Source organism: Convolutriloba macropyga, chromosome 8, assembly GCF_964194025.1.
Source record: "Convolutriloba macropyga chromosome 8, txConMacr16.3, whole genome shotgun sequence".
NCBI lineage: Eukaryota > Metazoa > Xenacoelomorpha > Acoela > Convolutidae > Convolutriloba > Convolutriloba macropyga.
The window spans coordinates 3,962,010-3,984,608 of record NC_134475.1 but is presented as its reverse complement, the minus strand read 5'-3'; the positions used below and the strand labels follow the sequence as shown (position 1 = coordinate 3,984,608).

The following is a 22,599-nucleotide window of genomic DNA, read 5'->3' as shown; positions in this document are numbered from 1 at the left end:
CCCCGAACCAAAATAAAATGAAGAAACCAGTTTTACCACGTGAATTTAAATGACTTCAAGAAAAAGTGTAGATAACGCTTGAGTAAAATCACCAGAGAACTTCACAACATAAATTGATGACGTCAGATACAATAATTTGACCAAATAGCTAGACCTGCATAATCGATCGTATGTTTGTCAAGAGGACAAACTTACGATCGATTATTCAAGTTTTGACTTTTTGGAAAAAAATCGACATATGGAAACAACATCCAGTCAATTTGCAAAAAGATCGAGTTCTTGCAAACGCAAACTGAACTTCTCGATTACAGTAAATTTCGAGCCCATTAACCAAAAAAAGAAACCACATTAGCTTATCTCAGATCATTAACCTTCTAAATACCTGAACAAGCCACGCTTAATATGACAATCTGCACAATTACATTAAAACCTGACGTGCTTTTTACGAAAAAAGGGAGCCCATCATTTCCGCAATCAATAGAGTTGAAAGTTTTCGGAAACAATTGTTTGAAAAATTATCAGATATACTTTCGGAAAAACGCACCTACCATATTGAACCTCTACGCAAGTGTAATCAATTATAGTTAATATTTATCTTTCTGAAAATATTGGGTAACCGTTTTTAAAATGGGGTAATTTACTATTTGTTAGCAGTTGGCTCGTTAGCAGGTGGCTTGGTCAGTAGCTAGCTGCAGGGAAGCTAGTTATAGCTTAATGGGAGGTGAGCATGTGGAGAAGGGAGGTGAGCGCGTGGGGCTACGGGTGGAATTCGGCGGAGGGGGGGGGGGGGGGGGGTGAATTTGTGGGGGGACGGGAGTGGGGGGGGGAACACACCATGCGTTCAAGTCTCTTAAACAGTTTCGGTAAAACGCAAACTCAGAGTCTAGTGCGCCGTACGGCTTTCAGTGAACTTAATGCCCTCTGGGTTTTACTTTTTAATCCTATTACGCAGCAATTAGTTGAACTGTGTGATAATCAGCGACCCAATTGTGTGGGACGCAATGTGAAGATAACTTTTCCTAGACGTCTGTGTTGAGCTGAATCAATCTCTTGATGAATTAGAAACAAGCCAGAGAATTCTTATTGTACTCACCCAATGAGAGGGGAGTATTTTCGTAAGCAATGTAATACAACAGGAGGGTACTTGAGCGCAGTTCATTAACGCGAGGAAATTAAAAAACGAGAGTTAAAAGGCTGAGGGAGAGAGGAAGAAATGTCAGATATCGGAGAAAACCTTAAGATTGGCAATAAGAAAAAATCAGCAAACATTTAAATTTTAGATCAATATAAACCAAGATTATTTGATAATGGAGACCACGCAGATTAAAATTAAAATTCTTTTTAGGGGACGAAGGGTCAGAAAAAAACAATCAGATGAAAAGTCAGTACTATGAAAGATCGCATTAAAAATACTAGCAGATCTAATATAATTGCTCTAAAATTCGAGAGCAATATATCACTTTCCTTTGTAACGCTAAAATTGCTCGATGACTCACAGGCCCGGTAAAAACAAAGCGTTGAGGTGAAAATAAATCTGATCATTCGTAGTTTTGTCTGTTTGTATTACTTCATTCTTCTGAAGGTTGTTGATTGTTAAATTATCATCATCATCATCTTATAAACTTTAAATGTACAAAAACAGTTTACAGGTTACATAATATAGATAGATAATTCATTTGTTATATTAAAATCTTCTACAAAGTACAGATAAAAATAGAGCAGTTATCCTTCTATATTACTATTACTATATTATTATCATCATCACATTAGCTTCGCAAGTGACAATTTCATAAACTTTATGTGAAACTTCTAAAAGTTCTAATCATTTTTCAATTTTGAAAAGGATAGAATTGGGCTTTATTCACACTGCAACGTAACATTGAGCTGAAAACGCTGTTACAGCGAATAAAATAATTTGAAAGTAGAAATTGAGAATTACATTAAGCATTACAAGAGAACTTAAGAGGGGAAAATTGATCAAGCATCGGTATCTTAGATCTCATTTCCTTTCTTAAAAACAGAATTCAAATATTATCCACATATTATATTTCAACAATACTGTGCTAAGACAGAAAAACGTTTGTCTACTGACAAAAAAAATCCGAAATCGTACCTATATCTTTCTAAGTAACCGAAGCTTGATTGACGACTCTATGCTAACTAAAATTGAGATATAGATAGAAAAACCTGGAAACAAAATTGCGATATATTCCATTGAACAGCAAATCAAAATCAATTAATATTATTAAATTATTTCTCGGAAATCACAGAATGATCAAGGATGATGCGCCATTTATTCAGCCGCTTCTCTAATATACTTCGAAGTGTTATGAATGGAACAGAATTGTCAATTGGAAAACAGTTTTGATGAAAGTTTGGCGAGGCAGAAGATCAAATACTACAAAATGCACAAAATAAGCAGCAACTCAGTTACCCCAAAACGTGATTTGGCATCTCTCCCCCCCCCCCAGGAACAAAATTTTTGTTTTCATAACTATGTGTGAGCATATAACTGCCCTTTTTGCAATAATAAAAGTTGGGACTACTCATTACAATTATAACAGACTTATGCTCTAATGATTATATGCTTCTGGTGGAAAAAGAGACAGTTGCCGCATCTCAAATGCAAACATCATAGTCTTGTATCTCACAAATCTAAAATTGGCTGGCAAATAACATAATTTAGTTGTGTTACGAAGATTTAATCAGATGAAAGTGAAGAATTAGTTTTCCGAAATGATTGGATAATCACAGCAGGCTAGTCCTAACTATCTTCTATCATTCTTTTTTTTCTGTTTTGTGACCCCCCCCCATTTCGACAAAAATCCTTTAAAATGCTTCCTTTATTTTTCTTTTTATCAGCCAAAGCGAACTATTTTCAAATAACAGCATTCATCTGAAGTTAATAAAAACAGGGGATCTTTTCCGTTTGTCCCCCCCCCCCCCCCCCCCGCTTAGTGGGGTCATATAATTTGCACCCCCCAGAAGCACGTGCAATAATTTTACAATGATTTACCATGTAATGACACGTGCTCTGTAATTGGGGGGAGCATAAGGTACTGGGGGGGGGGGGGGGCACACACAGAAAAGATCCACAATCACGCTTAATTAAAATTCAATTCTGCATTGTCATCAGTTCGAATTTTTCTTCTATTTAATATACTAAAACTTTTCTGATCTATTATGTTTTGGCCCCATACCTTAGTGAGCTTATTTTTTACGCCCCCCAGGAGCACGCGCTATTTTCTTACATAGTAACGTGCTATATAATGACACAAAATTTGTAACTGGGGGTCATAAAAAACACGGGGGGGGGGGGGGGGGGGCAAACAGAATAGATCCAACTTCTCATACGACATTTTTATCATTTAATATAAACGTTTCTTCAAACTAAATTCTCTAACTTATGATTTGTTGCCGTATAGAGCTAGGTGCAATCACTAGCTGCAAAAATCCGCTCATTTCAATATTCACAAATAAACGATGATTCTGGAATGTAAACAATTAAAGGGCTTCAATTGTTCCCGAGTTGACATTTTAACTCAAACAGGCGCTGGAAAAATTTCTGCGATGCCACATGCCTTAATTTATAGCAAACTCTTTCTCAACTTTAAGGTACTTTCTCAGGCTTGAAGTCTAGTTTACCAATGCGTGTTTGAATCACTTAAAAAATACAAAGCACCTAAATTCCTTGACTTGAAAATCACAACACAAGATAGATCTAACAAACTAATTCAGTCAAAGTGATCTAAATCTAATTTGACAATACATAACCACTGTTTGGCGCTTCTGCAGCATATAGAGCTAAAGTAGATTTATATTGAAATAATGATACAAAGGTAATGTCCGAAAACATTTGCAGAAAAATAGCAAGTAAATGAAATGAAGCAGCAAGGATGAGTAGCTTTCATGGTCGGTTCCTAAGTCATTGCACCAGACACTCACAGCGCCTGTCAAGAAAACAAATTGTTTATTTTATTCTACATAGACACCACGGTCCTTCGTTTACGGTTGTTGACTTATGTTGTGAGACGTCAGCCGCTCTTCAAATTGTTAAAAAATCAACCTGAACAAAGCACTGCTCCAGTTTTGCATTTGACTCTACCGGCGTCATTGCATGTTGTCGTGAATTGACGTTTTCACAGCCATCTGTTGCTGCATGTTATCAGCAGGGTGGTTGAACATACCCAGAGCCTGTTCTGAGTTTCTCTGAACTAGGGCGAACTCTCGCTCAAGCACACTTCGGAATCTGTTCGGGTTAGAGGGCACTTTTAGCAATATAGCCAGGGAATGACAGGTGAATTCCGGATCTAGCATTAGCACACCGCCATGCAGACCAGACTCGGATAAATTTGGAACAAAATCTTCCAGACCAACTCGACACAGCCACTGTGCGATCATTCGATTAGACCAGACTAAAAGATTGATTTCGTAATTTGCACTGACAGCTTCTTTTTGCAATCGTTCAAGCTCTTTCCTGTCATAATTTAACTTGTTAAGAACTTTAATGCCGAATGTTATTGAGTTTCTGTGAAAACTGTCGACTACTTTTAGCTGGCGTTGGAAATCTTTCTTGCTTAAATGAGATAGCATCCTAGCATCGACCAGACACTCCATGAAGCCCTGTCGGTACTGGGACAAGCCAATCAAAGGCAGCCACTCGTTCGCAACCCACTCGTGGTTCATTTCGCCAAAAATGAGCGGATTCGCTATTCTGGCCTTTCGGTTGGATGAGCTTGAGGTGTATTCCACAATTTCCTGGATCGCCAGTCTTAGCTTGAGGCGATGGAGGTAGTTGGATATTCCGATTTCTCTCTGGATCTCAGTGTCTGATAAAGCTGACATGATTGCACCACTCTTCACGTTGGCCCTGCATGCTGCCACATACCAGGCAGGCATCCCAACCCACAGCTCCAGCCAAGCCACAACCACCGGACCCGTCCACTGGGCGAAAGGTACCTAAACAACCAATACAAACGTTTAAAACGCAGAGTTCCATTTAAACATGTGTAAATTAACATATTTGTAATTTCGTGAAACTTTATAATTCACTGATATGAATCACAAGAGCTGGATTAAACTTTTGTTAACTTCATTCAAAGAATCAAACTTGATTGAATCGTGAAATTTTTAATACCCAAAAAGTACCAGTGGCTCGAAATTCCCATTGCGAAACGGCAATCCAAATAGAAGATTTCTATCTAGCCACCTCAGTGTCACCTCAACAATGATTCTGGTAAATCTTATAAAATAGTTACGTGACTATGTTTGAGGTCACTGAGAACTTCTGGCGTTTATCGAGAACCGCAAAGCGGTTCGATAGATTAAGTAAAAATTACTTAACCATCCGTAGAATCACTTAACCATGCTTAAAACACGAAACGCGCACGTTTTAAAATGACGAAAGTCAACCTCTGGCTAACTTGGAAGGAACTTCTGGCATTTTAACTTCTGGTACTGCAGACTTTCGGCATTTTAAAATGTGCACGTGGGTGTTCTATCTTAGAGTATAACTCATCCTGACATAATTAGTAAACCGAATGTAATCGCTTTACCTGATCATCTATTGCACCATGAAGTAATTCTAATTTCTTGTGCCTGCTTCGGTCAAACTCTGGACCCATTCCATTTGAACTTCTGCCCAAACTGTGCCCGAATTGGGGCGGCATAGTTCCAGACAGAGATTCCTGCGATCCGATCTCACTCTCGCTTCCACCTCCATCATTGTAGTATTCTACCAGGCCATCTTTCCCTCTAAACTTTTCCTTTCTACCAAAAAATTTACCGAGAGATCCTTTAAAACTTCCCTGTTTCTTCTTCAAACCAGGAGTTCCCATTCCAGACATTTGATACTTATTCACGCCTGCATTCCCTGACCGATGCGGAAGTGTGTACATACCATCTCCGTGTTGATGGTGCTGGAATTCTTGCGGATATACTTCCCCGAGTGGGCCGTTCTGACCGTTATACAGCATATGCTGGCTTCCATGCGGACTTTCCGGGGGTTTCTCGACTCCTTTCATCCCCCAGTCTCCGGGACGTCTTTCGTTGTAATGATGGCTTCGGAACCGCGAGGGTAATGTCATGTGGTTAGGCCTCCCTGTGCTGTTGCTATGATTGAAGCCCCAAACGGGAGAAATATCGGATGTATTTGGGGGACTTATATTGTCCAGGTCATCTAAACTTCCACAATCCATCTTACTGACCAACTCTTCTGTGCGCATTTCTGTATTTTGTTTCTCTTCTTCTATCAATTTCATTTCTTTGTCAATTGCATCCAACTGATCCTGTAACACTCGACACAAACTCAAAGTCTCAGCGTCAGTGACACCTTGATTGTTTGCTGATGATGTCGCGAACATCATGTCATTAGCGTTGGCGGGCGGTAGGCTTCCCGGAGGTGAATAGAAAGCTTCCGACGTTGGGATACCTTCTTGGGGGAGGAACCCAGATGGATCGCATTCACTCATTGGGGGCATGAATTGCCCTTGAGTAAAAGCCTGCTTAACATCAGCCAAGATCTGGGCTTGTTGAAGTTTGTCCCATTCTTGCTCGTTCAGAGTCAAAACACGGTCAGGACTTTCCTTAATTGTCATTCTGCCTTTGTTCACACGCATTACAGGGACCGTGTTTTCAACATTATGCTCGTTTTCTTCCTCTTTAATATTCTGCTGTAATCCACTCACATCTAAACTGTATCTTAGTTTGTTCTCTAGACTTTTGCTTTCAATTTTGGAACTTTCTAATTCCTGTCTCAAAATTCGTATCGTTTCCATTTGTTTTGATTTTTCATCATATTGCTCATCCAAAACTTTCTTCATACTCTCCAATTCACTTTGCAAAACATTGCGCTCGTGCAAGACGACCATGCGTTCTTTCAAGTGCAATTGCAGCCTCTCGTTTGACTCTGCTAACAACTTGTCAACTGTTGCAGTTAATCTTTGATTGTGTTCTTCGTTCATTTTCTCCCGTTGCCTAGCTCTATCCAGTTCACGTTTGCTTTCCTCAAGTTGATCTGTCATCTGCTGAAGTTGCTCTTCGATTGTTCCTTTTTTGAGCTGAATTTGATTCAAGGCTTGAGTTTTCTGCACCAGCTCGGCCTGCACTTCGGGCAAAGTTTCAACCCGTTCGTACATCTGAGACATACTAGCTTCGCTCTGTTTCAAATCCTCTTGCAACTTTTCCACTTTCTCTTCCAGCAAGCTTATAGTGTTGTTTCTATTTTGTAACTCCTCCGTAAGCTTGTCAACTTGGTCGTGAATTTGGGTATTTTCCCTCTGAGCGTTTAGATACCGCTTTTCCAGTGTGTCAATACGTTTTTCCATGTCTTCTTTTTGCGCGATTGACTCATGATAGTCACGATGGTACTTATTTTTCTCCTCAGTGGCCTGTTTTTGTTCACGCTGGCTGTTATTTAGCTGTTCGGTGACTTGAGACAGCATTGCTGATGACTCGGCTAATTTCTCTTTCGTCTCAACTAGCTCATTATCTTGACTTTCAAGCGCGCTTTGCAGCTTCTTGACCATATCTTGGTCTTTGGGATCAACGGGCCCGTTGATTATTGGGGTTATTTTGGTCTGCTCGAGGGCAATTCGTAATTCCTCTTTTTCTCGACGCAATTTGGAGCAATCATCATCAAGCTGCTGGCATTTTTCAAAAGATGTTTTCAATTTCTCGCGCATCTTTTCGTCTAATGCTTTGTGATGTTCAAATAAGCTTTTTAGAGCTTTCAAAACTTCAACTTCGCTCGACACGCCACCAGAGTTCATCGTTTGCCGTTTTACAACAGTCATTCGCAGTGACCTCTCGTGCCTCGATACCAAACATTCTAAATGTTCCAGAAGTAACCGGGTGTTATTTCTCTCCGCCTTCAACTCTCCAATTTCCTCCTCCTGTTCTATGACTTTCTTTTGCATGTCGTTTAAATTCTTGGACAAAATAGAGACGTCTGGCGTTTGCGTGAGCTCCATTTGATTTTTGAGATTTTCATTGTCTTTCATTGCTTCTTCCCAGTGTATTTTGTACATTTCACATTGGTCTTGGGTCGCTTTTAGATGCTCAACTAGTTTGTCTCTTTCATCCAACATTGTCATCATCATGTCTTCAAGGCTCGCCTTGTCTCCTAAATAAAACATAAAGCTTTAAAAATAGTTTGCTTATTTTTCGGTTTTTATTTATTGCAGAAACTAATCAATGTCAGTTGCACATAGGTAAAACATGGCCTACTTGATATATTTTTTTAAAAAAACTACACGCTCGAATGGTAGGAATTATATTTCACAGTACGTATAGTTTTTTCTTTTCTGACTCTTACAGAAAGCGAAGTTCCGACAGTGCGCCGATCCACATGCAAATGTACAAAAACTTATTGACAGAATTAGTCTTTGAAAACTGGTCTTTAGAAATTGCTTAAATCAAGGTGGTTGACATCGGCTGTTCTTCGCATAGGAAGTTTTCCAACCCAAGAAATAACCACTTTTCCATGTGGGTATGAGGGTAAACGTGACAAAGAATGGGCTGGTGCTATGATTACGTTCAGAGTCTGTGGTGAAATACATAGAAGAAAAACTGGTTAGGCTCTCATTCAAAAATTGAGCATAAGCTGAAAATAAACATCGAAGATAGTTCACCTGTCTCTCATGAACAACGATAGAGGATACATTTTCGATTTCTTCCTTTTTATAACAACCGATAACCCTCTGAGACAGAGGAAGCAGCTTCTACGAAGAGTGAAACTGATCTTTATCCGAATGACGTCAACGCACGGTTCTTTGCGCTTTAGTAGCTATAGGTCCCGCAGTGCCAGTGCAGACAAACACTAGCGGGCTGAATGTGCTATTTTCCAATTCAATCACTCTACTTCATTTCACTATTTATTAGACTAAAAGAGCATGGATTAGTATCAAACTATGCACTCTAACTCTTCTGAAAAAAAACTAGGCTCCATTTCACTCCAAAAAAAAGATAAAACGTGCAACCGATTATTCATTACTCCTATCGCAGGCCATTGTGGATACCTTAACCCCTCAAATATCAAGCAACAGTTGACGGTAAAGACCATTTTTTTTCTAATCACTAATTCATAACGAAATTCAAATAATTTAGTTGCTCAGGCACACAATTCATTGAAAAAGTCCCCAAAACTGTTTCAGGTATATCGGAACGATACTCAATTGCATACTCTAAAGAATGTGTGCCCACAAACTCTCTCATTGGATTCTTGAAAATGGTATTTGAACAAGTTTTACTTAATTTTTGTCTGCATCTTTTTAACTCGAAAGTTTGCATTGCATTAGTCTTCCAGTTAGATTTTTCATTCTAAACTGCTTTATTCTGAAATAAAAACTGTACGTTTCGACAATTTCATAAGATTCAATTTCAAAATGTCTTGTGAGTATTTTAGCGTGAAAAGCGTATATTTTCAAATGTAAAAAAATGGAACAATTAAACTTTTCCCCGAGAAATGAAAAAGGCAGGCTAGTAGCATAAAGTTCCCAACTCCCAAATAAATTCAAAGGGTTTGAAAAAATTGTCAAACCATCGTGGGTGCCTTTTAACTTTTAACTGAACAAGGAGGCTCGGTAATGTGCGTTCGCACATCAAGTTCCGACCCCGCTCATTTACATTTTTCACCTAATTGTCTACCAAATGAGGAAGGAATAAAAAAATATATCAACATATCGTCCAACAAACTACTAATAGAATAAAACAATCTGCTCTAGAGGGCCTATGAGACCTGTGGCTACCATAATATGACTACCAGAAAAGACGGCAAAAAAATCAAATAGTTACAAATATTAATTACGACCAAAACTCCTTGTCCATTTTTTGAAATCCACTAATAACCAAATCAAAATAGCATCAGATAAAAGGCATACTCAGAAGATTAACCGGCACATTTTTGGAACAAAATATGGGACTTTTCCTCAATGCTACTTGGCAACAAGTCGACTAGAAATGAGCAAAAGGCGCAAAGTTTATAAAAACATTTTTTTTAAAAATAAAATTCGAACTGATTAGAAACATTACGCATCAAATGAAATTATTGAGAGAGTCTTTTATACCTCAATAGAGAGCGACTGAGGCCTTTCGTGATCCAGGATATGTCACACGACTACAAAAAGAGCGACAAATACAGGCAAAAACTGAAAATTTTCGCGAAAAATTATGCACGAAAACGATGTCCCCCAATCAATTAAATATTAAACTGATCACTAAAAACAAACAAAATCTTCGTTTGCATTTTTTGAAGGTTACAACATTCGTAAATCAAATGACGCCCATTATTGTGATACTGTGAAAAGAAATCACGAATATTGGTTTTATGAAAACTGGTTGTCCCAAGAAGGAAGATCATTTGAGGAAAATAAAACCGTTATGAAGAGCAAATTGTATTTCAATAGATAAATGATGTGAATTGTATATAGAGATGCTTAGCTACAATTTAACAGAAATAAAATTGGCAGATAAAAATCTATCTTCTTTTTTTATTAAAAACAAATATTTTCAAAACTCATAGCCAACCAAAGCTTTCGACTAAGTGAGTAGACTGTTTGTCTTGCAACTACTCAAAAAACTAATCGCGACTGTTATTACAAGACTAAATCATAAGCCTATAAAATAACATTAAATACAAGCTGAACTATGAAACCTACAAACAACTTTATGAAACCACAGTTTTGAAGCCATTAAGTTTAAAAGATATTAACCGCGAGAACATAACATCTTAGTTTGCGTCCCCTTTGATCATCATAACGTCTTTTTGTAAAGCGACTATCACAAAATGACAACAAAGAGAACCACAAAAACTGAAAAGTATCTAAACTTCACGAAACTCTTCTGAAACAAATTGTCTAAGCCCTGAAGACATCCTTTAAAACGTTTAAGCAACAGAAAAATTATTGTTTGATTCAACGAAACATTAAAAGGAGCTCTTAATAATGAGGCTAGTTTACGATTATGACACAACATTGTAAAATACGAAAAAAAACGCAAACCAGAACAAAAAGGGATAAGTTGAAGAATACTATTACTCTTTTTTTAGAAATTTAATTCGAAAGTCAAAACAACCATTAGCTATTTACCGTTATCAGTTATTAAGTTCATTTGTTTATCTATAGTGTCCCATTGAGACCTTTAATTACACAATATTTGGCATATGACAACAAAAATTAACAACAAATAAAGGGCAAAAATAATAAACTCGGGAACGGTGTCGCAGCCTTTCAAACCATATGCTATGAAAACAAAAGATATATTCGATTTCAAATGTTGTAAAGCTTTTTTCAGTTAGATTGTTAAATAATGTTACAATTTACAAAAGAAACAAAGACAACAGCAAAAATGGGAAATTATTCAAAAGAATCAGAAAAGTTTGTTTGAAAACTCGTAGTACCAAAAGCAAGAAAACCTTCTATTAAAGCCACATAATTAGTTTGTATTCTATATGGAGAAAAAGTTGGCCTGTACTTACTGAGAATAAGCAAAATGTTGACTAACAGAATATAAAAAATTGAAAAGTTCACAAATTCACAAAAATTTCCTTAAAACAAATACATTCAATAACATAAGAGACAATAGGTAACAACCGAATGAACAGAAAAGGTTCACCTAAACCACTTGAGGAAGAAATTTAGATCTTTGAGTGGTTCAAATTAAAAATCAGATTGCCAAAATAATAACAATTGAAGGCAAAAGACAAGAATTCAGTTAAATTTTACTAAAAATCTTCCTCAAAGCCATAAAAACCCTTTGGTTCGATGAAAACAAATTGTATCTACATTTGGCTTCAAATTTACGTAAATAGGAGCTGTCATTAACGGAGCCGGGAATAAAAAATATTGTCAGTAATTAACATTAAAAAAACAAAAGCAAAATATATTGAAAAAAGGCAGCATCATAATAAAAACCAAGAAGTCTCTGATTCTAAGAGTCCATGATATTGTCGAAGCTCTCCCTGATTTTGTCGCGCGCCCAGCAAACCGACCAGTGTTCCAAGTGTTTGCGAATTAGACCAATTGTTGCGTGGAATTCTTCAAATATTAAAAAAAAGAACTACATTTTGTATAATTATCGAGTTAATTCTGCAAAAAACGTAAAGTTTTAATCCCAGAAGACTTTCATACGGCCCCTAAGTAAAACTAGAACTCTTTTGAGACTAGAGAGTCTGTTTTAATGTTTCTAGGTCACTGAGTCTGGCAAACTTTAACAAAGTGGACCAAAAAATCATATTGTGCCATTTTTGATGAAAAAAGTTTGAATTTTGAAAATTTTATCAAAATTTTAGCCAAAAAAAAACTTCAATCAAACAATTCAGCAACGCTCTTCTATTTCTAACGGTAACAACAACACTCTGCCGTTAAAAATTTTAACTTATTTTGAATTATATTAGCGAAATTGAGCCAAATTTTAGCAAAAATTAGTGAAATTGTGAACAAAAACAGTCGAATGTTCACAAAACTTTAAACCTCGATAACTCCGTAAAAAACGAAAATCGAAAAAATCTCTTTATTTTCGTATTGTACGTTGGACGGGCTTTTCAATGATACCACTCACAATTCTCTACGATGAATATATCGATCGCCCAAAACTGACTGAACAAAAAAAACATAGCAGGACAAGTCCTGACGTACAATTCAAAGAATTGACTAAACAGAAAAACTAGACCTAGAATGGACTATGAGTGAATTGAGAAAATCATTTTAAAAAAATCAGATCAAAAAATGAGAAAAAAAACAATGTCAAAATGCCGCATGTGAACAAAAAAACCACTAGCGAGAAATGAAAATTTAATTCAATGTGTGAACAGATCTTAAAAAAAAACATAGCCGGAAGAATTCCGGAAACGACTCGAAGTGAAAATCCCTTTATACGCCATCCAACTACTCGTCAAACAAAACGTGCCTTCACTAATTTATGATTATCTTGAAACAAAGTCATGAGACAAAAAAGAAAAAACAATAAAATCAAATCTGTTAAAATATGATAAAAAATCTGATCAAATTTTGTTATAAATTGAGATCCCGAAAAAAATATCTCTGCCAAAATAACTTCATCAAAACAACTAGTACTTAGAAAAACCACTTTGAAAAAAGTACTTTAGGCTAAAATTATGAAAAAAATAGCTCTTAAAAACAACTTTCACTGAAAAACTGGAAAAAGTTACTTAATTTTTTTATATTTCAAAAACATATAAATCCAAAGAAAAATTTCCTTCAGCCAATAGTATCCAGATGCTCGCAAAACAGTAGGCAAGTCATAATAGGCAAAGAAATTTAGCTTAAAACAGAAAAAAACGAAAAACAGCAAAAAAAATAGTTCCAATTTTCGCCATTTTTTTGTCATATTTCTCAACAAAAAATGATTCTTACCCACAAAACTGTAACCAATTGTTATCATAAAATTGCTTAAGTAGAAGCGGTTTCTTCAGTACCCATTTGAGCCAGTAAAACAAAATAATCGTCAAAAAACGCAAAAATTAGCCCGAAAATCAACAAAATACATTAAAAACCTCCGAATTATGAATTTCCAGAAACCTTCAAACCACTACCGAAACCAGCCTAAAATTAAAACAAAATCATAACCAAACCTCTTAACCAAAATAAATGAAAAAAACTGCATTAAAATGCCGCACGTGAACAAAAAAATTTCGCTCGCTTAGAGAAAATTTTTTTACACATCAATTTCTGGCTCTCTCAAAAACAGCGGTATCAACAAAAACTACTCTCTTTTCGCTCCGCTCTTCACTTTTGTTCAGCGCCAAAATCACTCCAAATTTGTTCACGCGTTTCATTTCCGGCTTCAAAAGTCACTCCAATAAAATTGATTAAAAAAAGGGACTTCTCCAAAACTCCTCTTCGAGTCGTAAAAAAGACAGCGCCTCAATGCAATTCAAATTCTTTGAATTGTAAAAAACCCAGTTGAGTATATAGTTCCTCCCTCCCCACTAAAGTGGGGGTTGGAACAATAAACACTTGAAATATGCTCTCACCAGCTATAGCCATTGGATCTTCGCAAATCGTAGGCATGATATCACATGTCATTGTCTCAGATGGCGATACTCCACAGCACTCATCTGGTGCTTCTTCTATCTCATCCCCGTCAGATACAACAGTTAACCCATTCGTCGGTTGCGCAGGAGGCGGAGGAGGTGCCGTTAGTCCACTAACAGCTGCCATGGTGTTAATTGATACGTACAGGTTACATTGTTATGCTCCAAATCTGAAATCAGCAATTTCTACAAGCTCCATTGAAAGCAATACATAGCCTCAAAAGATTTTCTAGAACATCAATTCACCTGGAGCTTGGTTCCCAACCATTAAGCTCCAAAAGTTTCCATCCTCAGTACCCTTGCTTATTGGTCATATTTTGTATACCCTCCCCAATTACTGCTATTACGCCAAAAATGGTGCTATAATGGAAAAGACCCCAGATTACTCAAAATATTTATAGATTTAAATACTCATTAAATTATGTTATGTGGAAAGGAGACCCTCGTGTGGAGGGCCCTCAGTGGGGAATTTTAGAAAGGACATTTTCAACGCAATGAGACACCATCTTTTCCGTGAATCTCCAAACAAAGCTCTAGAAATAGCCGCCTCACAAGCAAAATTTCGGGATTTCAGCGACATCAATATTTCGTCACTACCCGGAGCCAAATCTTTTTCCGATAGAATGTCAGTAGTGAACATGGAGTTTTGCTTCTTCCATAGCTTCAACACGCAGTTTCAGTTAGTTGTAATCAAAAATCCTGGCCAGGTTATCCATTGCTAAAAAAATGAAGTAAATGATAAAAACTGGGGCTTGACAATCTTTTTTGCTTCCAACTATTCAAACTACTGCCCGTACAAAAAGAACAAAAAAGTCCAAAGATAAGGGTCAACAGGATTTTTAAAAAATAGCAGCCGCCCGTGCACAATATATTATATCTTTAGTTAAATGCGCGTGGTACTAATGAAAGCACTGGTGAAAAAGAAGTTTAGTTAATAAGTAGATTATACAGAAATTATGAATTTAAAATAAGGTTTTATAGAGTGCTAAGCTCGTCTGATTGAATGAATGTTCACTGCCTGAAAAAAATACTTTCATTTGTCATTACCAAATATCAGTTCTATAACCGTGGTAAAATAGCCAAGTTCAACAATGATATAACAATTTTAGTGAAATTCCACGAATCTCGAGAATTGTCTATACAAATGTCTAATTTGTTTCTTGACAACTATCAATCTTGTGTCAGCCAAAAATCAGTTAATAAATTAATTTTTTCACCTTAAAGCCCAAAATTTTTTAGTAATCTTAATAAACGTGTGACACTGACACTGCCTTCTTTTAATAAGGATAGAGTGCACCACTAACTTAAAAAAATCAACCAGAATTTCCATATACAAATTCTGTTGCATGATAGTCTCAATATGAAAAGTTTGTACTTTGCTTATAGAAGTTTTAATGTCGGTTTTCCTCATTCAGAGTTTTGTCGGCCTCTTCCAGCACAAAAATATTTTATGTTTCTCAAGCTGCAACTCTAGTATCCATGCACTTTATGGTGATACGATTTTGGCTGGGGGTTTCTAAAGCACTTTACTTCGCGTTGTAGGCTAATACGATGTTTATTTAAAGTCAAAGATTTTTTAAAATTATGAATTAGAAATAAGAAACAATTGTTACAGAATTAAATTAGGTTTTGAAGAATAAATTTATAATAGAATTGTTTTGTTACACAGGTAACATGAATTTACACACAGGTAACACAAGAAACATGAGTTGATAACAGATAAATTTAACGTGATAAACCTATTAAATAGATTTGTTATGGCAAAATCCTTGTATTGGAGACCTCCATTGGGAGAGTTTTAGGTGCAAGGTTCTTATGTGTCTACTGAGAGCTTTAGAAGGTTGAGGAATCACATCTGGAAGACAGCACCCGCCAAATCTCTGCTGATTGCTGACTCCCAGGCCCACCATATTGACGCTGGAAATCTCAACTTCCTCTCGCCTCCTGGAGCTGGTATCGTTAGAGGTAACAACTTATATGACGGCTTTAACCATCCTTCACCCCGCGTCCAAAGTAGCGAACGATATCATTGAAATAGCAAACTTTTTGTCCAAACGCGCAAAGAAAGGTTTCGTACTTGGCATACCCGACCGTCAGCTCAGGTCCAATTAAGCTCAGGTCCAAAATTGTTGCTGGTATATTGGAAGCTACTGCTGTGCGTAGGCCCAGAGAGAAACCCCAAGTCGCTCGGAATTACAGAAGTGTGAGTACATACGTCTCAGGACAGTGATACGTCAGAAAGGACAAACGGACAAAATACATCTCAACGACCACGGTTTAAATAACATCAAAAACCTGATCAAAGAGAAGGTCTTGTACAAGAGTACAAACGTGAACTCCAAACAAAGCTCTAGAAATAGCCGCCTCACAAGCAAAATTTCGGGATTTCAGCGACATCAATATTTCGTCACTACCCGGAGCCAAATCTTTTTCCGATAGAATGTCAGTAGTGAACATGGAGTTTTGCTTCTTCCATAGCTTCAACACGCAGTTTCAGTTAGTTGTAATCAAAAATCCTGGCCAGGTTATCCATTGCTAAAAAAATGAAGTAAATGATAAAAACTGGGGCTTGACAATCTTTTTTGCTTCCAACTATTCAAACTACTGCCCGTACAAAAAGAACAAAAAAGTCCAAAGATAAGGGTCAACAGGATTTTTAAAAAATAGCAGCCGCCCGTGCACAATATATTATATCTTTAGTTAAATGCGCGTGGTACTAATGAAAGCACTGGTGAAAAAGAAGTTTAGTTAATAAGTAGATTATACAGAAATTATGAATTTAAAATAAGGTTTTATAGAGTGCTAAGCTCGTCTGATTGAATGAATGTTCACTGCCTGAAAAAATACTTTCATTTGTCATTACCAAATATCAGTTCTATAACCGTGGTAAAATAGCCAAGTTCAACAATGATATAACAATTTTAGTAAAATTCCACGAATCTCGAGAATTGTCTATACAAATGTCTAATTTGTTTCTTGACAACTATCAATCTTGTGTCAGCCAAAAATCAGTTAATAAAATAATTTTTTCACCTTAAAGCCCAAAATTTTTTAGTAATCTTAATAAACGTGTGACACTGACACTGCCTTCTTTTAATAAGGATAGAGTGCACCACTAACTTAAAAAAATCAACCAGAATTTCCATATACAAATTCTGTTGCATGATAGTCTCAATATGAAAAGTTTGTACTTTGCTTATAGAAGTTTTAATGTCGGTTTTCCTCATTCAGAGTTTTGTCGGCCTCTTCCAGCACAAAAATATTTTATGTTTCTCAAGCTGCAACTCTAGTATCCATGCACTTTATGGTGATACGATTTTGGCTGGGGGTTTCTAAAGCACTTTACTTCGCGTTGTAGGCTAATACGATGTTTATTTAAAGTCAAAGATTTTTTAAAATTATGAATTAGAAATAAGAAACAATTGTTACAGAATTAAATTAGGTTTTGAAGAATAAATTTATAATAGAATTGTTTTGTTACACAGGTAACATGAATTTACACACAGGTAACACAAGAAACATGAGTTGATAACAGATAAATTTAACGTGATAAACCTATTAAATAGATTTGTTATGGCAAAATCCTTGTATTGGAGACCTCCATTGGGAGAGTTTTAGGTAAAAGGTTCTTATGTGTCTACTGAGAGCTTTAGAAGGTTGAGGAATCACATCTGGAAGACAGCACCCGCCAAATCTCTGCTGATTGCTGACTCCCAGGCCCACCATATTGACGCTGGAAATCTCAACTTCCTCTCGCCTCCTGGAGCTGGTATCGTTAGAGGTAACAACTTATATGACGGCTTTAACCATCCTTCACCCCGCGTCCAAAGTAGCGAACGATATCATTGAAATAGCAAACTTTTTGTCCAAACGCGCAAAGAAAGGTTTCGTACTTGGCATACCCGACCGTCAGCTCAGGTCCAATTAAGCTCAGGTCCAAAATTGTTGCTGGTATATTGAAAGCTACTGCTGTGCGTAGGCCCAGAGAGAAACCCCAAGTCGCTCGGAATTACAGAAGTGTGAGTACATACGTCTCAGGACAGTGATACTTCAGAAAGGACAAACGGACAAAATACATCTCAACGACCACGGTTTAAATAACATCAAAAACCTGATCAAAGAGAAGGTCTTGTACAAGAGTACAAACGTGAACTCAATCTGGCAGGCAACACTGGAGTCATCACTTGCAACACGAACTCCTGCGTCTGCCCCTGTGCCGCTTGGAACTCCAGTCACTAGTGGCAGTAGTAATCACTTTTTTAAAAACTCTAGTCGCTTTCTCTTAAAGTACCTTCAGGTGCTACTCGAGAAAGATACGAAAATCATTGTCCATCCTCCACTTGTAGTTCTCTATATGTACCTTCAGGTTTCGCTTTGTTAGAAATACGAGTGGCTTCCCTTAATTTGTAACACCATAAATAAAGCTCAAAACTGTTAACGGAATAAAAGCGGACTCAAATCTCATAAGACCGGTAACATGACTCACGACGACGGTTCCACTTGTGGCAAAAAGGTCATGGGGCCAAGGTCCTCCTGCTGCTTCTGTAGGAAAATCATTCACCTCACGACTGCTTGCACTGAGTTCGATCAAGAAAGCATCGAAGTCCTCGCCAAACTGGATCATAACCTTCTCCACATCTGCAACAGCTGCACCGGAAAGAAAAAAAACTTTCTGAAAACCGACACCAGCAGTGACTCAAAGATTGACTCCCAAATGGAAGCTCTACAACAACAAATGAAATTACTCTCGCAGAAAATTGAGGACCCTAACGATCAGGTATCTGATGTTAAGAAAAAACGCGGGAGCTTAAAGAAGCTCAGTACTAGTTTCCGCGAAGCACACGGAAATGTCATTCCTGGAAGGAGTGTGTCGGTTCCCAACAAAGCAGACAAAGCAACACTCGGAGTCAATTTTTGATGTATTCCTCATGAACAGGGTAAGCCCATTGACCGAATGAACACCTTGCTAAGGTTGATGCAATTCTGAGTTTTCCCGAAATCGAAGATCGAAAGCTTACTAAAGCAATTTGGCTTAAAAAAATAAAACCCGGTTCGCAAGAAAAATTGTCCCTTGTTGGTAAAACCTGCCTCTTACATCAGCAAAACCTGATACAGAAATCTGCGCACAAGTTAAGGCACTTCAGTTGTGATGACGCCCCTGTCCTCATCAGTCCTGAACTGAATAATGAGGACACAAAAAAGCACAAAGCAGGCCTGAAAACACGCCGTGAAATTCTCGACGACCTTAACAACTCCCCTACCGCGAAGGACCTACGTATTTGAATCTTGTGCCTTGAGATTCTAGAAAATTCCAGCTCTTGACAAAACTCGCTACTACAAATGTACTCAAAGCAGCGAAACAGATGGTCAGGATTGACTATCAACATTGTCAATACTAGCCAATAACGTAAGAATTCTTCTAGACCTTAAGCGTCGAATGCAATTTTCTAACTGTCTAACTTCCGTCAGCCCAATAGTATTTTGCATTACTGAAACGTGGCTCACTTCCGACATTCCAAACTCAGCACTCTTCTTGTCATCCTATCATATCTACAGAAGTGATCGTCCAATTGATGTCTCTCACCAGACAAAACATGATGGTGTACTAATAGCGGTCCACTCCAGTGTATACCACAAAACTTTCTAAAGAGATATCAGTATGCAGGCTCAAACTTTTGTCGGCAACTCAATTTGTCTTAGTCTGTTGTTTTTATAATGCTTCCGCTCCAAGTATCTATCAATGGGAACAAACTGATTCAAAACTCCATTTGTTAGCCGAAACTCATTTCTGTGACAGCATCGTAACTACTGGCGATCTCAATTTCTCCAATATCAATTGGGACAATATGTTCTCTGAAAACGTTTATGAAAGCAACTTCTTGAGAGAACTGAACCTGCAAATTTCAGTAGTACTCATCCGGACGTTCTACTCTGTAGAAATCCTGACATTGTAATAAATTCAAGTGTTGATCTCAACTTCTAACACAGATATCCAATTAAACCTAGCCCTGCTCTGAAAGCCGATCCTAACAGACTTGGATTTTGCTACAAATAAATTCAATACACCTTCATCCGTGAAAAATGCCTTTAAAAGAGCCGAGTGGAACTCCCTAAACTCGGAAATCAGAGAAAACTCCTTCAATCCATACTGTTGCGTCAATGTTGACCAATTGGTGAAACAATCGTACCAATGGCTATAGTAAGAAGTGGACAAATTTCTCCCTACAGTCACCTCACACCTGGCTCTATTCCCTCCGTTGATTAGTAGTTCAAACTCATACTTTATCAAAAGACTGAAAACATTGAATTTGCAAGCACTAAACATCCTTTAGAAAGCCTTCAAATTCAAAAAGTTAGAGTATCAGATTCGCTCTGAATTTAACGACATTCTAACCGAATTTGAAAGTAATGTCTTCAACAACCGAAAATTCAGTAAAATCCAAATAAACTAGAAATGTATAAGAAAAACTCCGTTCAAACCTCCTAGTATAAATTTGAAGGGTTGTGTTGTAACCGATGATATTGCTATAGCCGAGCTGTTCAAAAAATTCTTCACTAGCATGTTCGGTAGAAAAAACTCAACCAGAATTGAATTTGACGGCTCTCTACTTAATTGCCTAAAGTGCACACCAGAAAAAATTAGTCTATTACTGAGAAACCTTAAGCCGAAGAAAACAACTGTTCCCGACAATATTGTGAAAAACATTCTCAAAATGTGTCATGAAACCCTGGGCAAATCTCTAGCACTAATCTTTTAAAGCGGTATCAACAAAAATACATATCCCACTTGCTGGACAATCTCTCAAATTACTCCCTTTTTCAAAGAGGGGAACAAAGCCGACGCCACCGATTACAGGCCAATTAGTCTGATCCCCTGTTGCTCGAAAGTCTTCGAGAAGGTCAACTATGATGTAGTATACGAACACGATGTAGTATACGAGCACTTCATGAAAATCAGGTTAGGAAATAGGACATCTGCTACGTTACAGCTCATCTTCCATCTGGACAAAAATCTACGCAGACAAGGGTGCAATAGCAACTGATTACTTGGTTGTCTTGTATCTAGACTTTGCTGAAGCTTTCTGATACTTTCCCCCATGCCCGACTCATAAAAAACTTGCAACCTTCGTAATTGTTTGCAAACTTCTGAAACTCATAGACTCTTACCTCTCCGTATGGCACCAATTTGTCAAAATCAAAAACACCTCATCAAAAACTCACGTAGTAACCAATGGTGTCCCTCAGGTCTCCATACTAGGTCGCTGCTGTTTCCGCTTTTCATTAAAGATTCGCCCGTGACATTGCATGACATACCGAGCTTTGGATATGCTGACAAAATTAAAGCAGTCTCCAGTCTCCAGTCTCCAGTCAAATTGAACTGAACTTCGTAACAGCGCAAATGGGAAACTGGCTTAGTGAACATCAAATGAAACCGAATGTCAAGAAAACCCTCTTGCCCAACATCAAAAACGAATTGAGTGCCCGTCTTCTCGATAATTGCATTGAACCTTGCAGAGAGCAAACAGACCTTGGTTTGATATTAATATGCAACCTTACCAAGAATTCCAACTGTCATCAAAGATCAGCAAAAGCCATGAGTGCCCTCTTCCAAATTAAGAGAAACCTTACTGTAAATTGCTCTGTTAAAACAAAAATTAACGCATACACTGGTTACATCGTTCCAATTGTTACCTATGCCTCTCATGCGTGTTGCTCAAGCGGGCAAAACCTTCACGAAATTGATTATATCCAAAAAGTGGCAACCAAACCGGATCTTGGCAACAAATGCATTAACAAAAACCGACTCCTAGAGTTTAATTTAACCCCCTCTGTCTTTACATCCAAGTATTAACGACTTATTTTTCTTACTGGCTCTCCTCAAAAACCCCACTTGCTGGAAAATCTCTCAAATTACTCCCTTTTTCAAAGAGGGGAACAAAGCCGACATCACCGATTACGGGCCAATTAGTCTGATCCCCTGTTGCTCGAAAGTCTTCGAGAAGGTGGTCAACTATGATGTAGTATACGAACACGATGTAGTATACGAGCACTTCATGAAAATCAGGTTAGGAAAAAGGACATCTGCTACCTTACAGCTCATCTTCACTCTGGACAAAAATCTACGCAGACAAGGGTGCAATAGCAACTGATTACTTGGTTGTCTTGTATCTAGACTTTGCTGAAGCTTTCTGATACTTTCCCCCATGCCCGACTCATAAAAAACTTGCAACCTTCGTAATTGGTTGCAAACTTCTGAAACTCATAGACTCTTACCTCTCCGTATGGCACCAATTTGTCAAAACCAATAACTCCTCATCGAACACTCACGTAGTAACAAGTGGTGTCCCTCAGGTCTCCATACTAGGCTCGCTGCTGTTTCCGCTTTTCACTAAAGATTCGCCCGTGACATTGCAGGACATACCGAGCCTTGGATATGCTGACAAAATTAAAGCAGTCGTCTCCAGTCAAATTGAACTGAACTTCGTAACAGCGCAAATGGGAAACTGGCATAGAGAACATCAAATGATACCGAATGTCAAGAAAACCCT

General features: G+C 37.6%; 2 protein-coding genes across 3 annotated transcripts in view; both read right to left on the bottom strand.

The window, feature by feature from the left end:
• The window catches only part of LOC142344396 (small ribosomal subunit protein eS19S-like), a 416,658-nt gene that overhangs the window by 11,666 nt on the left and 382,393 nt on the right, over positions 1–22,599 (bottom strand). The window lies entirely within an intron of this gene.
• Positions 3,604–14,249, bottom strand: LOC142344393 (liprin-alpha-1-like). Its single transcript, XM_075396000.1, has 3 exons — positions 13,991–14,249; positions 5,556–8,122; positions 3,604–4,959 (listed from the first exon to the last, which is right to left on the bottom strand). Exons 1-3 carry the CDS (start codon positions 14,175–14,177, stop codon positions 4,111–4,113), a joined length of 3,603 nt encoding a protein of 1,200 aa, XP_075252115.1. The 5' UTR covers positions 14,178–14,249; the 3' UTR covers positions 3,604–4,110.